The sequence below is a fragment of the Hypanus sabinus genome, chromosome 20 (assembly GCF_030144855.1).
Source record: "Hypanus sabinus isolate sHypSab1 chromosome 20, sHypSab1.hap1, whole genome shotgun sequence".
NCBI lineage: Eukaryota > Metazoa > Chordata > Chondrichthyes > Myliobatiformes > Dasyatidae > Hypanus > Hypanus sabinus.
The window spans coordinates 12,847,846-12,865,912 of record NC_082725.1 but is presented as its reverse complement, the minus strand read 5'-3'; the positions used below and the strand labels follow the sequence as shown (position 1 = coordinate 12,865,912).

At 41.6% G+C, this 18,067-nt stretch overlaps 1 protein-coding gene across 2 annotated transcripts in view; it reads right to left on the bottom strand.

Annotated features, from left to right (window-relative positions):
- osbpl3b (oxysterol binding protein-like 3b) overlaps nucleotides 1-18,067 on the bottom strand; it is a 166,546-nt gene that overhangs the window by 63,110 nt on the left and 85,369 nt on the right. For both annotated transcript variants that reach the window (XM_059945110.1, XM_059945111.1), the window contains 2 exons: nucleotides 5,681-5,818; nucleotides 3,517-3,610 (listed from right to left, as the gene is read on the bottom strand). In XM_059945110.1, coding sequence (XP_059801093.1) covers nucleotides 3,517-3,610; nucleotides 5,681-5,818 — 232 coding nt within the window. The remainder of the gene's footprint in view (nucleotides 1-3,516; nucleotides 3,611-5,680; nucleotides 5,819-18,067) is intronic.

The following is an 18,067-nucleotide window of genomic DNA, read 5'->3' as shown; positions in this document are numbered from 1 at the left end:
TCTTCCTCACTGAGTCCTCACAGTGACTGCACTCAGCTTCAATGCGTTCCTCGGCATGTACTCCTGCAGCCTGGAATGTGCCAGTCAGTAGCATTCTTCCATGGACATCCTGATCTTCTGGCAGACCAGCAATTATTCCATTTTGTCATGGAGCTACCAAAGCACAGTTACATTTTTACAGGATCAATTCCGTCCATTAAGCGGAAAAGCACTTAAACAACTGGATAACTCAAATGGTGTCTGCAGCAACACCTTTTCTTTGTTGTCTAGCACTCAGGTGGTTCTCTCGTGCTCTCCAAATCATTTGCAATGGCTTCTTTTTCTGTGCCCAGAGTATTATCTCAGGTACCCACCAAGGATTTATCTCTTTGCCCCACTCCACAAAATGCTCTGCCAGGGACAGTCCTCAAGCCAGGCTGTGAAAGGAGAAGGGTTGGACATTGGGTTAGCAACCCCATCCTGTAGAACCCAGTGCTACGGAAATCCCAAGGACCTCATCCCTGGGAGAGGAAGAATCTTCGATGGGTTGCTCCACAGCCACTCTCCAATACCTCATCTCCTTCGATCACATTTCTCAAGAGCATGGTAGCACTTTCCACACGTATACTAGCGCATGGGCAGTAGTCTCTGCACCAACAAGAACATCTTCAAAAGGCAGTGCCTCAAGAATCCAGTCTCCATCATTAAGGACTCTCAGCATACAGGACTTGCCCTCTTCTCATTGCTACCACCAGAGAGGAGTACAGGAGCCTGAAGACACGCACTCAACTCTTAAGGAACAGGTTCTTCCCCTCTGTTATCAAGTTTTTGAATAGTCCATGAACACTACCTCACTATTTTGCCCTCGTTTGCAGCACTTATTTACTTTTTATATATTTCTTACTGTAAGCTATAGTATTTATTTTATATATGGCACTATATTGCTGCTGCAAAGCAAATTTTACAACATACATCAGTGATAATAAACCTGACTCGGATTCTACAATTAATACCCACCATCACCTCCTTCCATCTGCATTCAAAATGCAAAATACTTGTCTGACATTCAATATACAACGGGCAGAAATTTCTTCCAATCAATAACAGGGAAGATAAAAGCCATAATCTTTGGTCCCCACTACAGCCTTTTCCAGATTACTAACTCCATTCTTCTCTCCAGCAACTGAGCAGAAGTGAAAACAACTGTTCACGCCCTTCAAGCAACACACAATTTATTTCTCTAACTTCCGTTAAGGCCCCTCCTCCCCTTCTTACCCCATCCTTAATTTTTAATTTTTTTTCCTCTCTGTCCCTCTCACAATAACTCCTTGCCTGTTCTCCATCTTCCACTGGTGCTCCCCTCCCCCTTTCTTTCTTCCAAGGCCTTCCATCCTATGATACTCCCTCTTCTCCAGCCTTGTATTCCTTTAGCCAATCAACTTCCCAGCTCTTAGCTTCATCCCTCCCCCTCCTGTCTTCTCCTATCATTTCGGGTTTCCCCCTCCCCCTCCCCCTTTCAAATCTCCTACTATCTCTTTTTTCCGTTAGTCCTGACGAAGGGTCTAGGCCCGAAACGTCGACAGTGCTTCTTCCTATAGATGCTGCCTGGCCTGCTGCATTCCACCAGCATTTTGTGTGTGTTGCTTGAATCTCCAGCCTCTGCAGATTTCCTCGTGTTTGCATTCACACCCTTCATGTTGCATTCATCCCCATGTCAAAGTTTTGGGGGTGAACACCTTCAACACCTATGTCCATCTCCTTAATAATTCCCAGGCCCAATCCTGCCATTGTTTTTAGATCTGACTCATCCAACGCACAACTGGTGGTTAGCCAAAACTCTACTTGTCATGTCCTCATTCGCGCTGTGTCATTCACGATCACTCCTCTGCTTGCTGAACTGCTCTGGCTTCATGTTCAGCAACGCTTCATTTAAAAATTCTTGCCTATACTTTCAAATTGCCTACACTTTCAAGGTGTTTCCCACCTTGCCTGCAATCAGTTCTACCCTTAAAACCATCCAATGTCTTGGTGCTCCACTCATCTGTCGGAGGCCACTCTCTCAACCACAAATCCAATCTTCTACAGAGGCCACATTGTGGAATCTGTAAACTCTGTCCTTTGTCCTTTCTTAGAGATGTGCATTAAAAAATATCAGTGCTTTAGCCACCTGTACCATCATCCCTTGAATGAGTTGGCATCTTTTTTTTGTTGGATAAACCTTCCACAAAGTACCCTGCAATTCTTAAAGGCACTGTATGGAGTAAATTGGAAGTTATTGCTTAGCAATATTATGTATATTATGTATACAAATACAAGATAAAATTAACCTTACAAGGTAGTCATAAACACAAGAGATTCTACAGGTCCTAGAAACCTAAAGCAACACACACAAAATGCTGGAGGAACTCCACAGGTCAGACAGTGTCTATGGAGGGGATGGCAGCATTGAGCTTGGGCATTATTGAGGTCAGGTCACTCGTCTGAGCGCTTCAGGTACCAAGTAGCCAATACTGCCTGTCGCATGACTAAACGGGCTCCCCCCCAAGGCTCGCCTGGTGAGGACGGTGGCTAGACACCCAGCAGGACAAAAAACAAGACCTGTCAAAGGGTGGATGAACCCTCTTGTAGGGTCAATGGCAATCTAGCAAACACGTGCCATGAAGCACGGAAAGGGCATCCCCTGCATCGAAGCTCGGTCTGGCCATTCACTGCAATAGAACTTCCCCCAGCCGTCTTGGACCCCACCATGCCGCTGGATCCGGGAGGGGATGTCGAGAGGGTGGGTCTGGACCTGTGCAACCCCCTACTCACCTAAAATCCATTCACGCACACGCTGTTCCTTTCTGAGGAGTGGGGTCACCCCACTAACTGACTGAAAGGAACCATCATCACCCTATGGGATGGATAGCCAGAGAGAGAGAGATGGAGGGGAATAAACAGTTAATTTAAAAATAAAAATAAGATGTGGACAGCTTTAAAGCTTTCTTGATGGGGGATAGAAGTGTATAGGGACTGGACATCCACAGTGAAAATGAAGTGATCAGGTCCAGGGAATTGTAAGTTGTTGAGGAAATCGTCATAGATGTCATCACTGTGAAGGATTAAATAGTCATAAGATGGGTTTCATTATCCTGCCTCTATAAGAGAGGGACGAAAATCTAAAAGAATTTCAATTAACAGTTGCCTGCTGGGTCACTTGTCAAAAGTATGCTTAAGTTTGTACCATCAAGATTTATATATGGGTTTATCTCAGAAACAACGAGTGCCTGAGCTGGTGTTAATCACAGCTTTGTGAGAAAAGTTAAGAATACAATTCATTTTTTCTTATTTCATCAGCAGTTTACATTTTAAAAATCAGCTTCAAAAATCTGAGAAAAGTTTTCAATACATGTTGGAGAAAGATTGACAAGTTTCGATTCTGTAGGGATTAATCATGATGTGAAAATAAAAATGCTAACTCGTCCCTCTCTTCGTCAAGCATTCACTTTCTTCCAGAATCAACGTACCAAACTCCAAAAATGTACCAAATCATCTTACATATTGTCTGAGCAAGAGCTTCTGCTTCTGTGCTTAAGTTATCTTCCGATGTATTGTCACTTATATCACTGACGTAGGAATCATCATCTGAAGCCTACAACAGAAAGAAAAAATACTCATGCTATTAAAAACTTAGGTAGTATCCAAAAATATATATATTATTATTGACAAAAGGCCATTGTCAATGTACAATCAGTTGTAACTTTTGAAGCAAAACCCTTTGTTACAGTTTGGGATGACAGATCAGTGAACAACTCCAAAGGCATTGCCAGAAATTACTCCACAGGGAAAAATCTGAATGGGGTTCCCAGCAACCGCTAAGTGAAGGCAGAAACATGAGGACAGCCAATGTCACTCATATTAGTACACGATGGGAAAATTCAAACTCTGGCTAAGGTGTAAAACATGCAGTAATGAAATTGGTCAGATGTTCTATAGCTCGAGAGAACTAAAGCAGAATCCACTGCAAACTTATTCCAGCTAATACAGATAGTTCTTATACTATTTATTTGGAGTTACAGATTGGAACAGTCCATTCTGGCCCAACAAGCTGTGCTGCCTAGCAATCCCACCTTATTTAACACTACCCTAAACACAGGACAATTTACAATGTCCAATTAACTTGCTGGCCATTATTATTTCTTTAGACGTTTGTTGCAACTACTGCTTTTCTAGGCTATTTCAAAGGATAATCCAGATTCTGTCAGATTGTTGAGCCAGTCAAGATACTTTCCTTCTCCAAAGTACTTCAGTGAGTAAACACAAGAAAATCTGTAGATGCTGGAAATCCAAACCAACACACACAAAATGCTGGAGGAACTCAGCAGGCCAGAGAGCATCTATGGAAAACAAAATAGCTACTTACAATTATCTACCAATTTCAAGGCCACCACCACAGAAGCAAACTTTTCATTCCCAATTTAATCAACCAGATATTATTTTTTTAAAATTTAGAGGTAGAGGACAGTAACAGGCCCCTCCGGCCCAACAAACCAGCGCCGCCCAGTTATACCCATGTGACCAATTAATCTAGTAACCAGTACTTCTTTGGATACCACAACACCTGGAGGAAACCCATGTGGTTACGGGGAGAACAACAAACTCCTTATAGACGGTGGTGGAACTGAACTCCAATCTCCGATGCACTGATCTGGAATTGTGTCATGGTAACCGCTTCGCCACTGTGGCTCCCGTGATTTTACACATAAACTAACTTCAGTGGAAATTTAGACTGGGTCAGATGCAACATAAAGATTTAGTCATTCCTAATGATTAGACTACATGGTGTGTTGAATGAGGATTTCACACTTGTTCAAAGATAATGCTTGCTACACATAGACAACTACAGAATCCTCCATCTTAATGCCATTGGGAGCTTGGTGCAAATTCAATGTACGATTTGAATAGACAGTGGTAAATTTAACAGATCAACAGGCTTCAAAACCTGGGCTTCTGTACCTCCCTCTTCCTTGACTTGCTCATCGGGAGACCACAGTCAGTGTGTGTCTGAAATAACATCTCCTCCTCGCTGACTATCAACACCGATGCACCTCAAAGTTGCATGCTTAGCTTGCTGCTCTGCTCTCTCTGCACCCATAACAGTGCGGCTAAGCACAGCTCAAACATCATCTATAAATTTGCTGATGACACAACTGCCTTTGGCAGAATCTCAGATGGTGATGTAAAAAAAATTAAAATGATCTTCGTCCTGCACAGCACACACTATAATGTGTGACACATAATATATTTATCATCTGTAGAAAATTCTAGATATTAAAATTAATTTCCCATGTCACATCATTCAGCTTCCTGCTGTTTCTTTGAAATAATCAGCTTCTGTTGGCACCATAACTAAATGATTAATAGGCACACCTCAATGCCACAATGTGAATTACTCCCATGTGTGATCCAGAAATAATGTGCTTTTCAACTGGGCAAGTTACTGTAGTGAAGTCAGAACACATTCTGAAATGAGACCCGGCTTGGGGTCACTCCCAACAAGCTGCAAAGGATCTCAAAGGATGACAGAATTCACTACGCAAAGTAGAAATCTTAGCTGGAACTGGAACCTCGCAGAGCAGAATAAAAATCATGTCTTGTATTTAAAATGCAGAATTAACCACAATACTCTGTAGATGAGGGAATAATGACTATATACACTAACCTCGTTCTCCGATGAGCTTGCAGATAACAAAACTTCCTGTGCATCAAAGAATTCACAGAGAGAGTCAGCTCGAGAGACTCTGCTTTCATTGGACAGCTGATGGACCAGGGGATTGTTTACTTGGGTGAGGTCTTGCTGCTGCAAAATACATTGACATAGAGACAACTATAATACCAAATTCTAACCCAGGCAAGAACTTTCAGAATTGTATCAGAATTTTTAAGAATAAATATTATAAGTTCAAAAGCATCCACCAATAAAAGATCTAATCTTCAAATGTTGAACATTAAAAAGCACAGTGTCTGAATTATTTGTGACTGCAATACACTCCAACTTCTCATGCGAGCACAACTATGAGATCTATATTTCTATTCTTAAACTGTGGAAGGGCAAATCATTAAATGTGCACATTACTATCACTGGGTCTTGATTTTCTTACATGAATGGAGGAGAAAGAGGCTTCTGAAAGAAACCTGTGCACCTCTTTTCCTGGTCTCCATCCTCTCATCTCTCCGTGTGATGAACTTTTCCCACTCCCATATACTTCTTTTGGATCAAGATGTATTCCCAATGATCTCAAGTGACAACCTCCAAGATGCATGATTTTAACAAAGAGCTTCACTCCTGTTCACTTTAAATAGACGGGTGCTCTGGGTCAAATGTCAATAATGATCCATGTGGCTGACTGGGATTTCACAGCTGGCTTGTGTATAACAGCATAAACACAGCCAAAAGAACCAATTCTGAAACCTATCCAACAATTTTTCAGGAAAGAATACCATAAAACAGGTAAAAAATTGATAGGGGATCACTGCTGTGCATCAGAGCAGTATAATGCCTTTAAGACACGTATTGTACATTTACATATGACAAATGGCCAAGATAATTAAACATGACAAGAAATGGATCTCAGTATATCTCCGCATATCCCAGAAAGTAGAGCAGGGAAGGACCAAAAGATAAGATCTCACAAGGGCAACAGGATTAAAAAATTAATTAACTATCACTTTGATTTCATTTAGTATTACTTTATGGTTTAATCAGCACAAAATCCAATTAAATAATAACTCACAAGTTAACCAAACATTACGATTCGAGTGACTATGTTCATAATTAGCCTCTTGCATTTTACACTTTGCAAAATCTACCAATGTAGCAGTGGAGGTTTAAAAATACAACCACAAAACACAAACACAGCCGACATCCACCAGACTTTTGCAGCCGTTATTTTTTCTGAAGTCTGCGCAGCAAGAATAATCAGACAAATCAACAGCACAAAAACATTAGAGGTGACCACAGCGCTCCCGGAGAATGGTCCAGAAATATAATTTCTGTCACGATTTTCCATAAAGATAGCAACACCATCTATTCATGCATCAAAAAGTGTTTAAAAAATTGTATATATTTACTTTCCTTAAACCCCACCCACAACAAATTTCTCTAAAAGCTAATTTTATACCATAATTCAAGTTTTTGGTCAGTGATATGCAAATTTTGGAAGTTGAAATTTCTATTTCTTTGCCCTGGGGGGGAAGGGGGGAGTCGATTGTACCTGATTTTACCACATGACACTCAAGCTATGCCAAAGAATATAGTCTAAAAAAAATTAAAGATCAGCTTTTCAGGAACACTAGGCTGACGTTAAATGGGTCCTGCTTCTCTTCTCGGGTGGAATTAAAAGATTCCAAGGCATTATTTTGAAAAATAAAATGTTGGAGGCCAATCTCCTGGCTAAAATCCAATCAACATCAGACAAAAAATTTGCTTTTAGTCCACTCACTATTTGTGAGAATCTGAAAATGGGGACTATATTTCTGAAGGACAAAACTAGTATGGGATATCCAGACTTTATCAAATATGCTATATAAAATTAAAGTCTTTCTTCCATGCCAATGAATTTAATACAAATTTACTTCAGAAAAAATATGGCCTTAGATTTCATTTGTTCCTTTTCTTTAGGATGTGAATTTAATCCTAAATGAAAACTATTCAAACATGGCACAAACTGATTTTGATTCAAAAAACATTCATGAAGAGAAATATGATGATGAAGTGAGAATTGGTAAACTGTGGATACAGTTTCTTTTACTCAACCATGAAAGTTCAATTAGATACTCTGCAGGTTTTGGCACCATACCTTAGGAAGGACAAAGATGGCCTTGGAAAATGTGCAGTGTTGACAGACCAAAACTTCAATGGTTAAATTAGGAGATGCCCAGGATTAAAGTTGCATGTGTTTGATTTAGGAAGTTATGATATGATTTAAGTGAAGTTCATAAGTTATTGAGGAAGATAGTAGGGTCCATAAAGAAATATGATTCTCACTGGTTGGGTAAATCTAGGAATAGAAGTACGGTCTAAAAATCAGAGCCAGATCTTTTAGGAAATCAAGCATGATAGGAATTAAGTATTATCCTGCTCAAACAGAAATTATTGCTTTGTATTATAGGACTTGTTGAATAGCTAGGTAATAGAATTAGTTCTGAGATTAGCTACATACCACTGAACACACAAACAGCTCCAGCTAAATATTCCAATAACAGCAAGTATTTCAGATTCATAGTGTTATCCATTAAATTCAAACTACAGGTATGTAAATAATTCAATTACATATGAATCTATTAATCACAAAAGCATTTTACTCTACAAATCTACTGTATCACTGAGAAAGTCTGTGGGCATACTTAGCAAATCTATAGAATAGTAACTAAACTGTAAACAAACTGCAAATGCAGATGATAAATAAATAGCAATAAATTATGAGTACAAAATAACAATATAACAGAGTTCTTAAATGAGTGTAGCTATCCTTTTTTGTTCAAGAGCCTGATGGTTGAGGGGTAGTAACTGTTCTTGAACCTGATAGTGTGAGTCCTGAGGCTCTTGTACCTTCTATCTGATGGCAGCCGTGAGGAAAGAGCATGGCCTGGGTGGTGAGGATCTTTGATGAGGGATGCTGATTTTCTACTGCAATATTTCATGTAGATGGTTGGGAGGGTTTTACTTGAGAGATGTACTGGGCTGAATCAATGAAAGACCTCACCCAACAAGACAGACAAACACCGAAGTTAAAAAGACAAACTGCGCAATTCAAAAAGAGAGAAAAAAATTAAATAAGCAATATCAAGAACATGAGGTGAAAAGTGAGTCTATAGGCTGTGGGAACAGTTCAGTGATGGGGTGAGTGAAATTATCCCCTCTGGTTCAAGAGCTTGATGACTGAGGGGTAACAACTGTTCCTGAATCTGGTGGTGTGAGTCTTGAGGCTCCTGTACCACCTTCCTGATAGCAGCAGTGAGAAGAGAGCATGACCTGGGTGGTGGGCATTCCTGATGATAGATGCAATGCTCCGTGTAGATGTGCTCAATGGTGAGAAGCATTTTACTTGTGATGGACTGGGCTTTTAGTGGACTTTTATTTTACAGCACTCCAGCTGGTTCTAAAGTCTTAAAGTGATGAAAAGCATAGATTCTCTTTGAGATAGGTTATTTCTAAACAGGTTGATCGATGGAGAAGGAGTAATGGAAAAAATAAGTAATTGATACAAAAGGAGAAAATACATTAACTTCTCCTAAGTATAGTTTACAGAGTAATGTTGAGTCATGGAGTCACAGAACACTACATCATAGAAACAGGCAGTCTGGCCCATCTAGTCTGTGCCAACCATTAATCTGCCTAGTAACAGATCCTTCTGAAAACACTGCCCACATACATGGCAACATAAGTTCCATCACTTGGAAGCTTAAAACATTATGGGATCTAGGTGTGGATATGTAATTATTATTTACCGCTACCTCCCACTGTTCTGTGAAAGACGTTCCAATCTTCTTCGGCTTCTCCCAACAGAGTGTGAATGTAAAAGAACAATTGCTTTCTTGACCTTTCTTTGGTGGTGTCGAGAAAGGTGACGTTGAACTCGATTTCTAATGGGTATAGAATGGACCAAAGCAGAGGTTCTTAATCTGGGACCCACTGTTTCCTCGGTGTGGATGGACCCTAGGGCATCTGTGACCCCGAATGGGAAAAAATTTACACTTTTATTTTCACCAACTGAAATGTAGCATTTCCTTCAGTTATGAATAAACTACAGTCGTATTAGCAGTACCTGTGACTCTGTCACCAGTAGAAATCACTGATATTTTCATATCATTACAGCTGTTACAAATACATTACTCTGAAAAGGATCCATAGGCTTCACTGAACTGCCAAAGGGGTCCTTGGCATAAAAAGGTTCAGAACCCCTGGACTAAAGACAAGTACCGTATCTTTCATGGCATTGTGCCCCGGAAGAGTGGGATAGGATCACTGTAAAAGAGCCGTGATTGTCACAACCACAGATTCTGATGTGGGGTCCACTTGCCCCTGCGGTCGGGCTGAACAACAGGTTCAGCAGTTGTCTCATTAGCTAATTACGGTTTAATTATGGCAGTATTTCTTTCCGTTGTAGTCTTGTCGAGAGTTGACCGCATTAATGGTACACTCCCTGCTTACCCTCATCCTTGTTTGGCAAAGAGGACTACCACTTCTGCTAACGCTGGAAAGAAGCCGTATTCATTTAGAATTCAGGTATTGCTTTCAGCCGCAATGTTGGCATTTAACTTTCAGTTTGAGACTTTAGTTAATGGCCCTGTTGGCCTAGTGTTCACTATTTTTCTTTTCCTTTAAATTCTGCAATAGTTCTCAGTAAAGTCAGTGAACTGTTGACCCTCTGTTGACATTTTTCCCTCCCCCCCCTTTCTGCTTTTCGCAGGGATCACTCCCTATGCGACTCCCTTGTCCACTCGTCCCCCCATCCCTTCCCACCGATCTCCCTCCTGGCACTTATCCTTGTAAAAGGAACAAGTGCTACACCTGCCCTTACACTTCCTCCCTCACCACCATTCAGGGCCCCAGACAGTCCTTCCAGGTGAGGCGACACATCACCTGTGAGTCAGTTGGTGTGGCATACTGCGTCCGGTGCTCCCGGTGTGGCCTTTTATATATTGGCGAGACCTGACGCAGACTGGGAGACCGTTTCGCGGAACACCTACGCTCGGTCCGCCAGAAAAAGCAGGATCTCCCAGTGGCCACACATTTTAATTCCACGTCCCATTCCCATTCTGATATGTCTACCCATGGCCTCCTCTATTGTCAAAATGAATCCAAACTCAGGTTGGAGGAACAACACCTTATATTCCGTCTGGGTAGCCTCCAACCTGTTGGCATGAACATTGACTTCTCTAACTTCCGTTAATGCCCCTCCTCCCCTTCTTACCCCATCCCTGACATACTTAGTTGTTTGCCTATTCTCCATCTCCCTCTGGTGCTCCCCCCCCCCTTCTTTCTCCTGAGGCCTCCTGTCCCATGATCCTTTCCCTTCTCCAGCTCTGTATCACTTTCGCCAAACACCTTTCCAGCTCTTAGCTTCATCCCACCCCCTCCGGTCTTCTCCTATCATTTCGCATTTCCCCCTTCCCCTACTACTTTCAAATCTCTTACTATCTTTCCTTTCGGTTAGTCCTGACGAAGGGTCTCGGCCCGAAACGTCGACAGCGCTTCTCCCTATAGATGCTGCCTGGCCTGCTGTGTTCCACCAGCATTTTGTGTGTGGAACTGTTGACCCACTTCAGTCTCTCTCTCTCTCTGCACTTGGGCCATATCCAAATATTCAGACAGCGGTTCCTTATTCCCTTCCACAGATACTGCTGGACTTGTTGAGTTCTTCCAACACTTTTGTGTGTAGTGCTCAAGATTTACAGCATCTGAAAAATCTCACGTGTTTAGGTGTTATATCCCCTGCATTTGAGTGGAAAAGTGTTTTAAGAAGGGGGATATTTGGCGCAGATGTACGAATGAGGCAGAGGTTTACCAAAAGGAATAAAAGGTCACAAACTGCTAGAGGAACTCTGCAGCTCCTCAGAAGGGTCAGGAAGCCAGTATAAGGAGGTGAGGGGTGGGAAAGGAGCTCAGGCTATAAGTGATAGGTGAAGCCAGGTGGGTAGGGGAGGGGACAATGACGCAAGAAGATGGCGGGATACATGGAAAAGGAAAAGAGTTGGAGAAGGAGGAATCTGACAGGAGAGGAGAGTGGGCCATAGGAGAAAGGGAAGCAGGAGGTGCACCGGGGAAGTGATAGGTAGGTGAGGTGAAGGAAAGAGATAAGGGCAAGACAGGGTGGGGAATGGAAGGGGGAAGCGGGAGGGGTAAAATGACTGCGTTAGAGAAATCGATGCTCATGCCACCAGGTAGGAGGCTACTAAGGTGGAATATGAGGTGTCGCTCTATGCTTTTGCACAGCATGGCTTGATATGGATCAGATCAAGATTTTATTGAAACTTTAAAGCTTGATTACATGGGTAGTTAAACTTTGATTTAGAATCTCCCAGTGCACTCTTCTTGCTCCAAAGCGACATCTTACCAAAAATCATCATCTCTGTCAGCGGTGAGCAGATGCCAAGAGCAGTCCCGAAAGGCCCTGATATCACTGCATTACGCCACACATCACCAACTCTTGCTCAGTTAATTTAGATGAGATGCTTAAGGTAAAGACTAGATAATCCCCCAGAAGGGCAATAAAAAAAGACATTTCAGAGAAATGCAGGGGAAATATTCATGATGATCTCAACAATATTTGTCCTTCAATAAAAATCTGGAAATTATTGTGCTGCAGTTAATGGGAGCATTCCTGGCACAAATTTGTTGCAGCACTGACTGTATTAAAATAATGACCATGGTTAAATATGCTCCATTTTCTTTAACATTCTTTTAACCATCTCACCTGCAGGTGCAAGTTTAGCCTTCATTTATTCCTGCTGGTGCCAATTTCAAAGGTGCTGCAGTGTCACCCCATGCACCCATAAGTTATTACATACACTCAGTGGCCACTTTATTAGGTACACCAGTATAGCTGCTTGTTAATGCAAATATCTCACCAGCCAATCAAGTGGCGGCAACTCAATGCATAAAAGCATGCAAACATGGTCAAGAGGTTCAGTTGTTGTTCAGACCGAACATCAGAATGGGGAAGAAATGTGATCTAAGTGTCTTTGACCTTGGAATAATAGTTGGTGTCAGATGGGGTGGTTTGAGTATTTCAGAAACTACTGATCTTCCGAGCTTTATCACACACACGAGCAGTCTCTAGAGTTTAGAGAGAATGGTGCAAAAAAAGCAAAACAAAAAAGACAAGACATCCAGTGAGCGGTAGTTCTGTGGGCAGGAATGCCTTATTGATGAGAGAGGTCAGAGGAGAATAGCCAGACTAGTTAAAGGTGATAGTAACTCACATAAACAAACATTACAACAGTGGTGCGCAGAAGGGCATCTCTGAATGCACAATGTCGAACCTTGAAGTGGATGGGCTACACCAGCAGACGACCACACGGAATTCCACTCCTGTAACTGATAGAGTGGCCACTGAGTGTACGTTCAAATACACCCGAGTGATTGCCATCACTGTATAAAGGAGACTAACGTAACCACTGGGCCCTGTTATGATGGGAAGAAACAACCTCTCTCATTGAAGTTCGTTAGCTCCAGGGAGGTTCACTTGAGGGTTGCGGCAGAGAATGCCAACACCACTTCCGCCACAGCAAAATACGGCAATACGGAATGGGCACGAGTAAATGTCCCCAACACACATTCCTTCACAGGCTGCAAAGTGAAAGTGCATGAAGTACCACACAAGTTGTGGACAGGGCCCAGGCCCAACATGTTGAAGGACGCCAGTACTCAAGCCAAGATTCTGGACAAGATTGGGAAGTCTCAGAGGTGTAACACTGAAACTTTATAAGGCATTTGTCAGACCGCGCTTGCAGTACTGTGAGCAACTTTGGGTCCCCCATCTAAGAAAGTATGTGCTGGCAGTGGTGAGGGTTCAGAGGAGGTTCACAAGAGTGACCTTGAGAATGAGAGGGTACATGGAGCATTTGATGGCTCTCGGGCTGTACTAGCAGGAGTTTAGAAGAACTGAGGGGCGGGGGAGAGGGGAATCTCATTTAAACCTATTGAAAGGCCTAGATAGAGTGGATGTGGAGAGGACATTTTCTTTAGTGGGGGAGTCCAGGACCAGAGAGCATAGCCTCAGAATAGAAGGACATCCATTTAGAACAGAGATCAGAAGGAATTCCTTTAGCCAGAGGGTGGTGAATCCGTGGACTTCACTGCCCTAGATGGCTGTGGAGGCTGAGTCATTAGGTATACTCAAAGTGGAAGTTAATAGGTCCTTGATTAGCAAGGACGTCAAAGGTTACAGGGAGAAGGCAGGAGAATAGGATTGAAAGTAGTAATAAATCCAATGGTGGAACAGACCTGATGGGCCCAATGGCCTAATTCTTATTGTCTTGTGTGTGTGTGTGTGTGTGTGTGTGTGTGTGTGTGTGTGTGTGTGTGTGTGTGTGTATATATATAAAAAAGCATGTACCTATGTATGTGTGTATTAAACAACATGACATCCAATTCTTTGCCATGCTAAAGACGTATTTATTACAGATGGAATTAAGTTATTCCATGCGTACCTGAAACAGAAATCTACTCACCTGTGCAAGCGTAAATCAGGAAGTCCAGGACTGAACTATTAGACTGACACAAATGAACTGAGAAATTGTTACAACAGCACCCCACTCCAGAGAAACTGCCTTTCACACATTAAGTGGCGAGAAAGCTTTGCATTACCCAGTCCTGACTTTACCCCATTTAAACAAGCAATCAGTCTCAAACAGTGAGTTGCTTTGCTTAATTTTGGAATAATCAAGAGGTACAATGTAGAACAGAATTGATCATTTAATATCGGGCCAATTGAGGTATACTGAGTGGAGCTGAGCAAGGGTGAGAGCAAGTACCTCGATTGGTTCAAACATCATATTCAAAGACAAAATGTAGACGCAATTTTATCGACAAATCTAAAATGGATTAAGTGAATCAAAACAAAAAGATGAACATAATAAACTTCAGATGGTTATTTCTGCATTGAGCAAGAATGAAAAATGTCCATTCTGTATCAGAAGAGCTGTTTAGACCTCCGGGTGGAGACTGTGTTAATTATGGACTGTCAGCAATGAGAAATGAACAATTCTGAATGACCAAGCTAAAATTGTGAGAGCAACAATATATATTTTTTGAAAACAGTGTTATTCATAAAGACTGCAATAGAAGCTTCCAACATGTTCCCATGGTCAACAATTCCAGCACAGGAGCGATAAACATTAAAAACAGCCAACACACAGGCATTCTTTCTGGAAACAAAGCCATACCAATAACCTTGCTAAAGCATTCATGCAAGCAACTCTTAGAAAGAAGTTTCATTACTTTTCAAAGTTGGCTTTAATGGCTTGTATTTTGTAGTCAATGTTGAGGCAACAGTATTCAAGGCTAACCTTAAAGAACGTTGCCACAAAATCTAATTATTTCTTTGACATTGAACATTTCCAATGGCTGTTGAATCATGAAGGAATTTTCAGACAGAGAACCAGAAAGGAAGTGCAATCTTTTCAGGTCATCAGATATACATCTTTTAAGCCTTCTCAGCCTTGGATTCCAAAGTTTTTCTGACAATAGGCTTAATGTTTCTTATTCTAACTATTCTATAGTATGCTGTAATTTAAATGTCTATAGTGCCAAAAAAAAAGAGAGGCTTCTGAATAAAATTAAGGTAAAAGGATCAAGCTTCAATTTATTTGCCATATACACTCAGTGGCCAGGTTACTAGATATGCCCTGCACCTAATAAGGTGGCCGTTGTGCGTATGTTTGTCGTCTTCTGCTGCTGTAGCCCATCCACTTCAAGGGTTGATGTGCGGTGCGTTCAAAGATGCCCTTCTGCACACCACTGTTGTATTATGTGGTTATCTGAGTAACTGCCACCTCCCTGTCAGTTTGAACCAATCTGGCCGTTCTCCTCTGACCTCTCTCATTAATACGACGTTCTTGCTCACAGAACTGCTGTTTTTGATTTTCCTTTTGTTTTTCAGATCATTCTTGGTAATCTCTGGGGACCACAGAGTGCAGTGATGAGATTATTAGATAGAGGAGGGTTAGGGGTTAGGCTAAATAGAATGGCTGATCAAATTAACTGCCTTAGGGAAGAAATTTCTCAGATGGCATGAAGATTCTGCTTTTATAGTCCTTTTATAGTTTTTGTGACAGGATGCTGCACGAATCAGACATTAGTGACTGATGTGAAGATGCTCTCTATGATGGCAAAGCAGAATTGAACCAATACGTCCTGGCGAAGATGACATTTTACCAACTACTGCAAGAAGTGCATCCTCTGCCAAGCCTTTTTGTTAATGCAGGAAATATGGTTCAAACATCAAGAAATATCAGAAAAAATACATGGAATTTTATTCAACATTCAAATATTATTTTGAAATTACATTTATATTAATGTAAAGAATTAAGGACGAAGTTTGCCAAACAGTGATTATGAAACAGTGTTTGATTGAAAATTCAATTATAATTCACACAGAGTATAATGTTTTGTTGAGTTATTTTATAGCAAGTCTGGGTAGCAGGCAATTTATTTTTGTTAAACAACAAATATGCAGAAAACAGCAAACTACGCAAAAAAAGGAAAGAAAAAATAATAATAATAAATAAATAAACAATAAATACCGAGAACATGAGATGGAGTGTCCTTGAAAGTGAGTCCATAGGTTGTGGGAACAGTTCAACGATAGGGCAAGAGAAATTGAGTGAAGTTATACTCTTTGGATCAAAAGCCTGATGGTTGAGGGGTATTAACTGTTCCTGAACATGATGGTGAGAGTCCTGAGGCTCCTGTATCTTTTCCCTGATGGCCACAGTGAGAAGTGAGAATATCTGGGGCTGTGGGGGTCCCTGAAAATGGATGGTGCTTTCCTGCGACACTGCTCCCTGTAAGTGATCTCAATGGTAGAGAGTACTTCACCTGTAATGGACTGGGCTGTATCCACAAATTTTGTAGGATTTTCCATTCAAGGACATTGGCGTTTCCATACCAGACCGTGGTGCAGCCAGCCAATATACTCTACACCACACATCTACAAAAGTTTATCAAAAAGTTTAGTCATGCCGAATCTTTGGAAACTTCCAGAGAAGGAGAGGTTCTGCCGTGATTTCTTTGTAAAGGCACTTATGTACTGGACCCAGGACAGGTCATCCAGAATGATAACATCGAGGAAGTCTCCACCTCTGATTTTCCTAATCAGGACTGGCTCATGGACCTCTGGTTTCTCCTCCTGAAGTCAATAATCAGCTCCTTGGTCTTGTTGTCATCGAGTAAGAGGTTGTTGTTGTAGCACCACTCAGCCAGATTTTCGATCTCCATCCTATATCCTGATTCATCACCACCTTTGATTCGGATTACAACAGTGGCGTCATCAACAAATTCAAATATGGCACTGGAGCTGTGCTCAGCCTCATAGTCATAAGCACAAAGCAAGTAGAGCAGGGGGCTGAGCTTAATTTGTTAATGGTTAACAAAAGCATTTAACCAAAATTGGAAACACAAAATGAAGGGTTTCGGCCTGAAACGTCGTCGCTACTTCCTCCCATAGATGCTGTCTGGTCTGCTGAGTTCTGCCAGCATTTTGTGTTTTTATTATATGAACATCACAGATTTTTTTTATTGCAACGCAAAGGGATTAATGTATTAAAATAATATAATTCTTTGGAGGCAAGTGTTGCCTGAAAAGCTGACATTTTACTTTGGCCATCACTGCTGTGTTAAAGTGGCAGATCTTCTCCTTAAACCTGTTGTTAAACACAAAAAATGCTAGGCATTTGATTCAACAATAAATAATAGCAACGGCCTCCAAATCTGCATGGGGTGCCACTTTATGGGAACTAGAAATTGCCTGTCTCCCGTGCGCCCCTTGTTATATCCATTCAAAGGATTTGAGCTTCTCAGGCATTTGATTTTCCACATCCAGCTGCCTTTGAGATGGTACTGAAGGGCTGACTTCTTGAACCACCACCAACCTCCAACCAACATGTCTTCTTCTGTGCTAGTCATGAATACAATCACAGTGTTTTCACTCCCGTTTGGCCAGGGCTCCTTAATGCCCTGCTTGACTATTTGCTGCCTTGTTGCCAAGGGCAGGCACACTCACGTCACCTGCAGGGTTCAGTCCGTTCGTCCAGGTTCGGAACAAAGCAGTAATGAGGTCAGGAGTAGACCCCAAACAGAGCTTCTGTGAGCAGGTTGTAAATGAGCAAGTCCTGTCTGATAATACTATTGATTAAGTTCAAAATTCAACGCAGATTTATTATCAAAGTACATATATGTCACCATACACAACCCTGACATTCATTTTATTGTGGGCATGCTCAATAAATCCGTAACAGATTAATAACCATAATAGAATCAGTGAAAGACCACACCAACAGGGTGTTCAACCAGTGTGTAAAAGACATCTACATTAAACGAAGT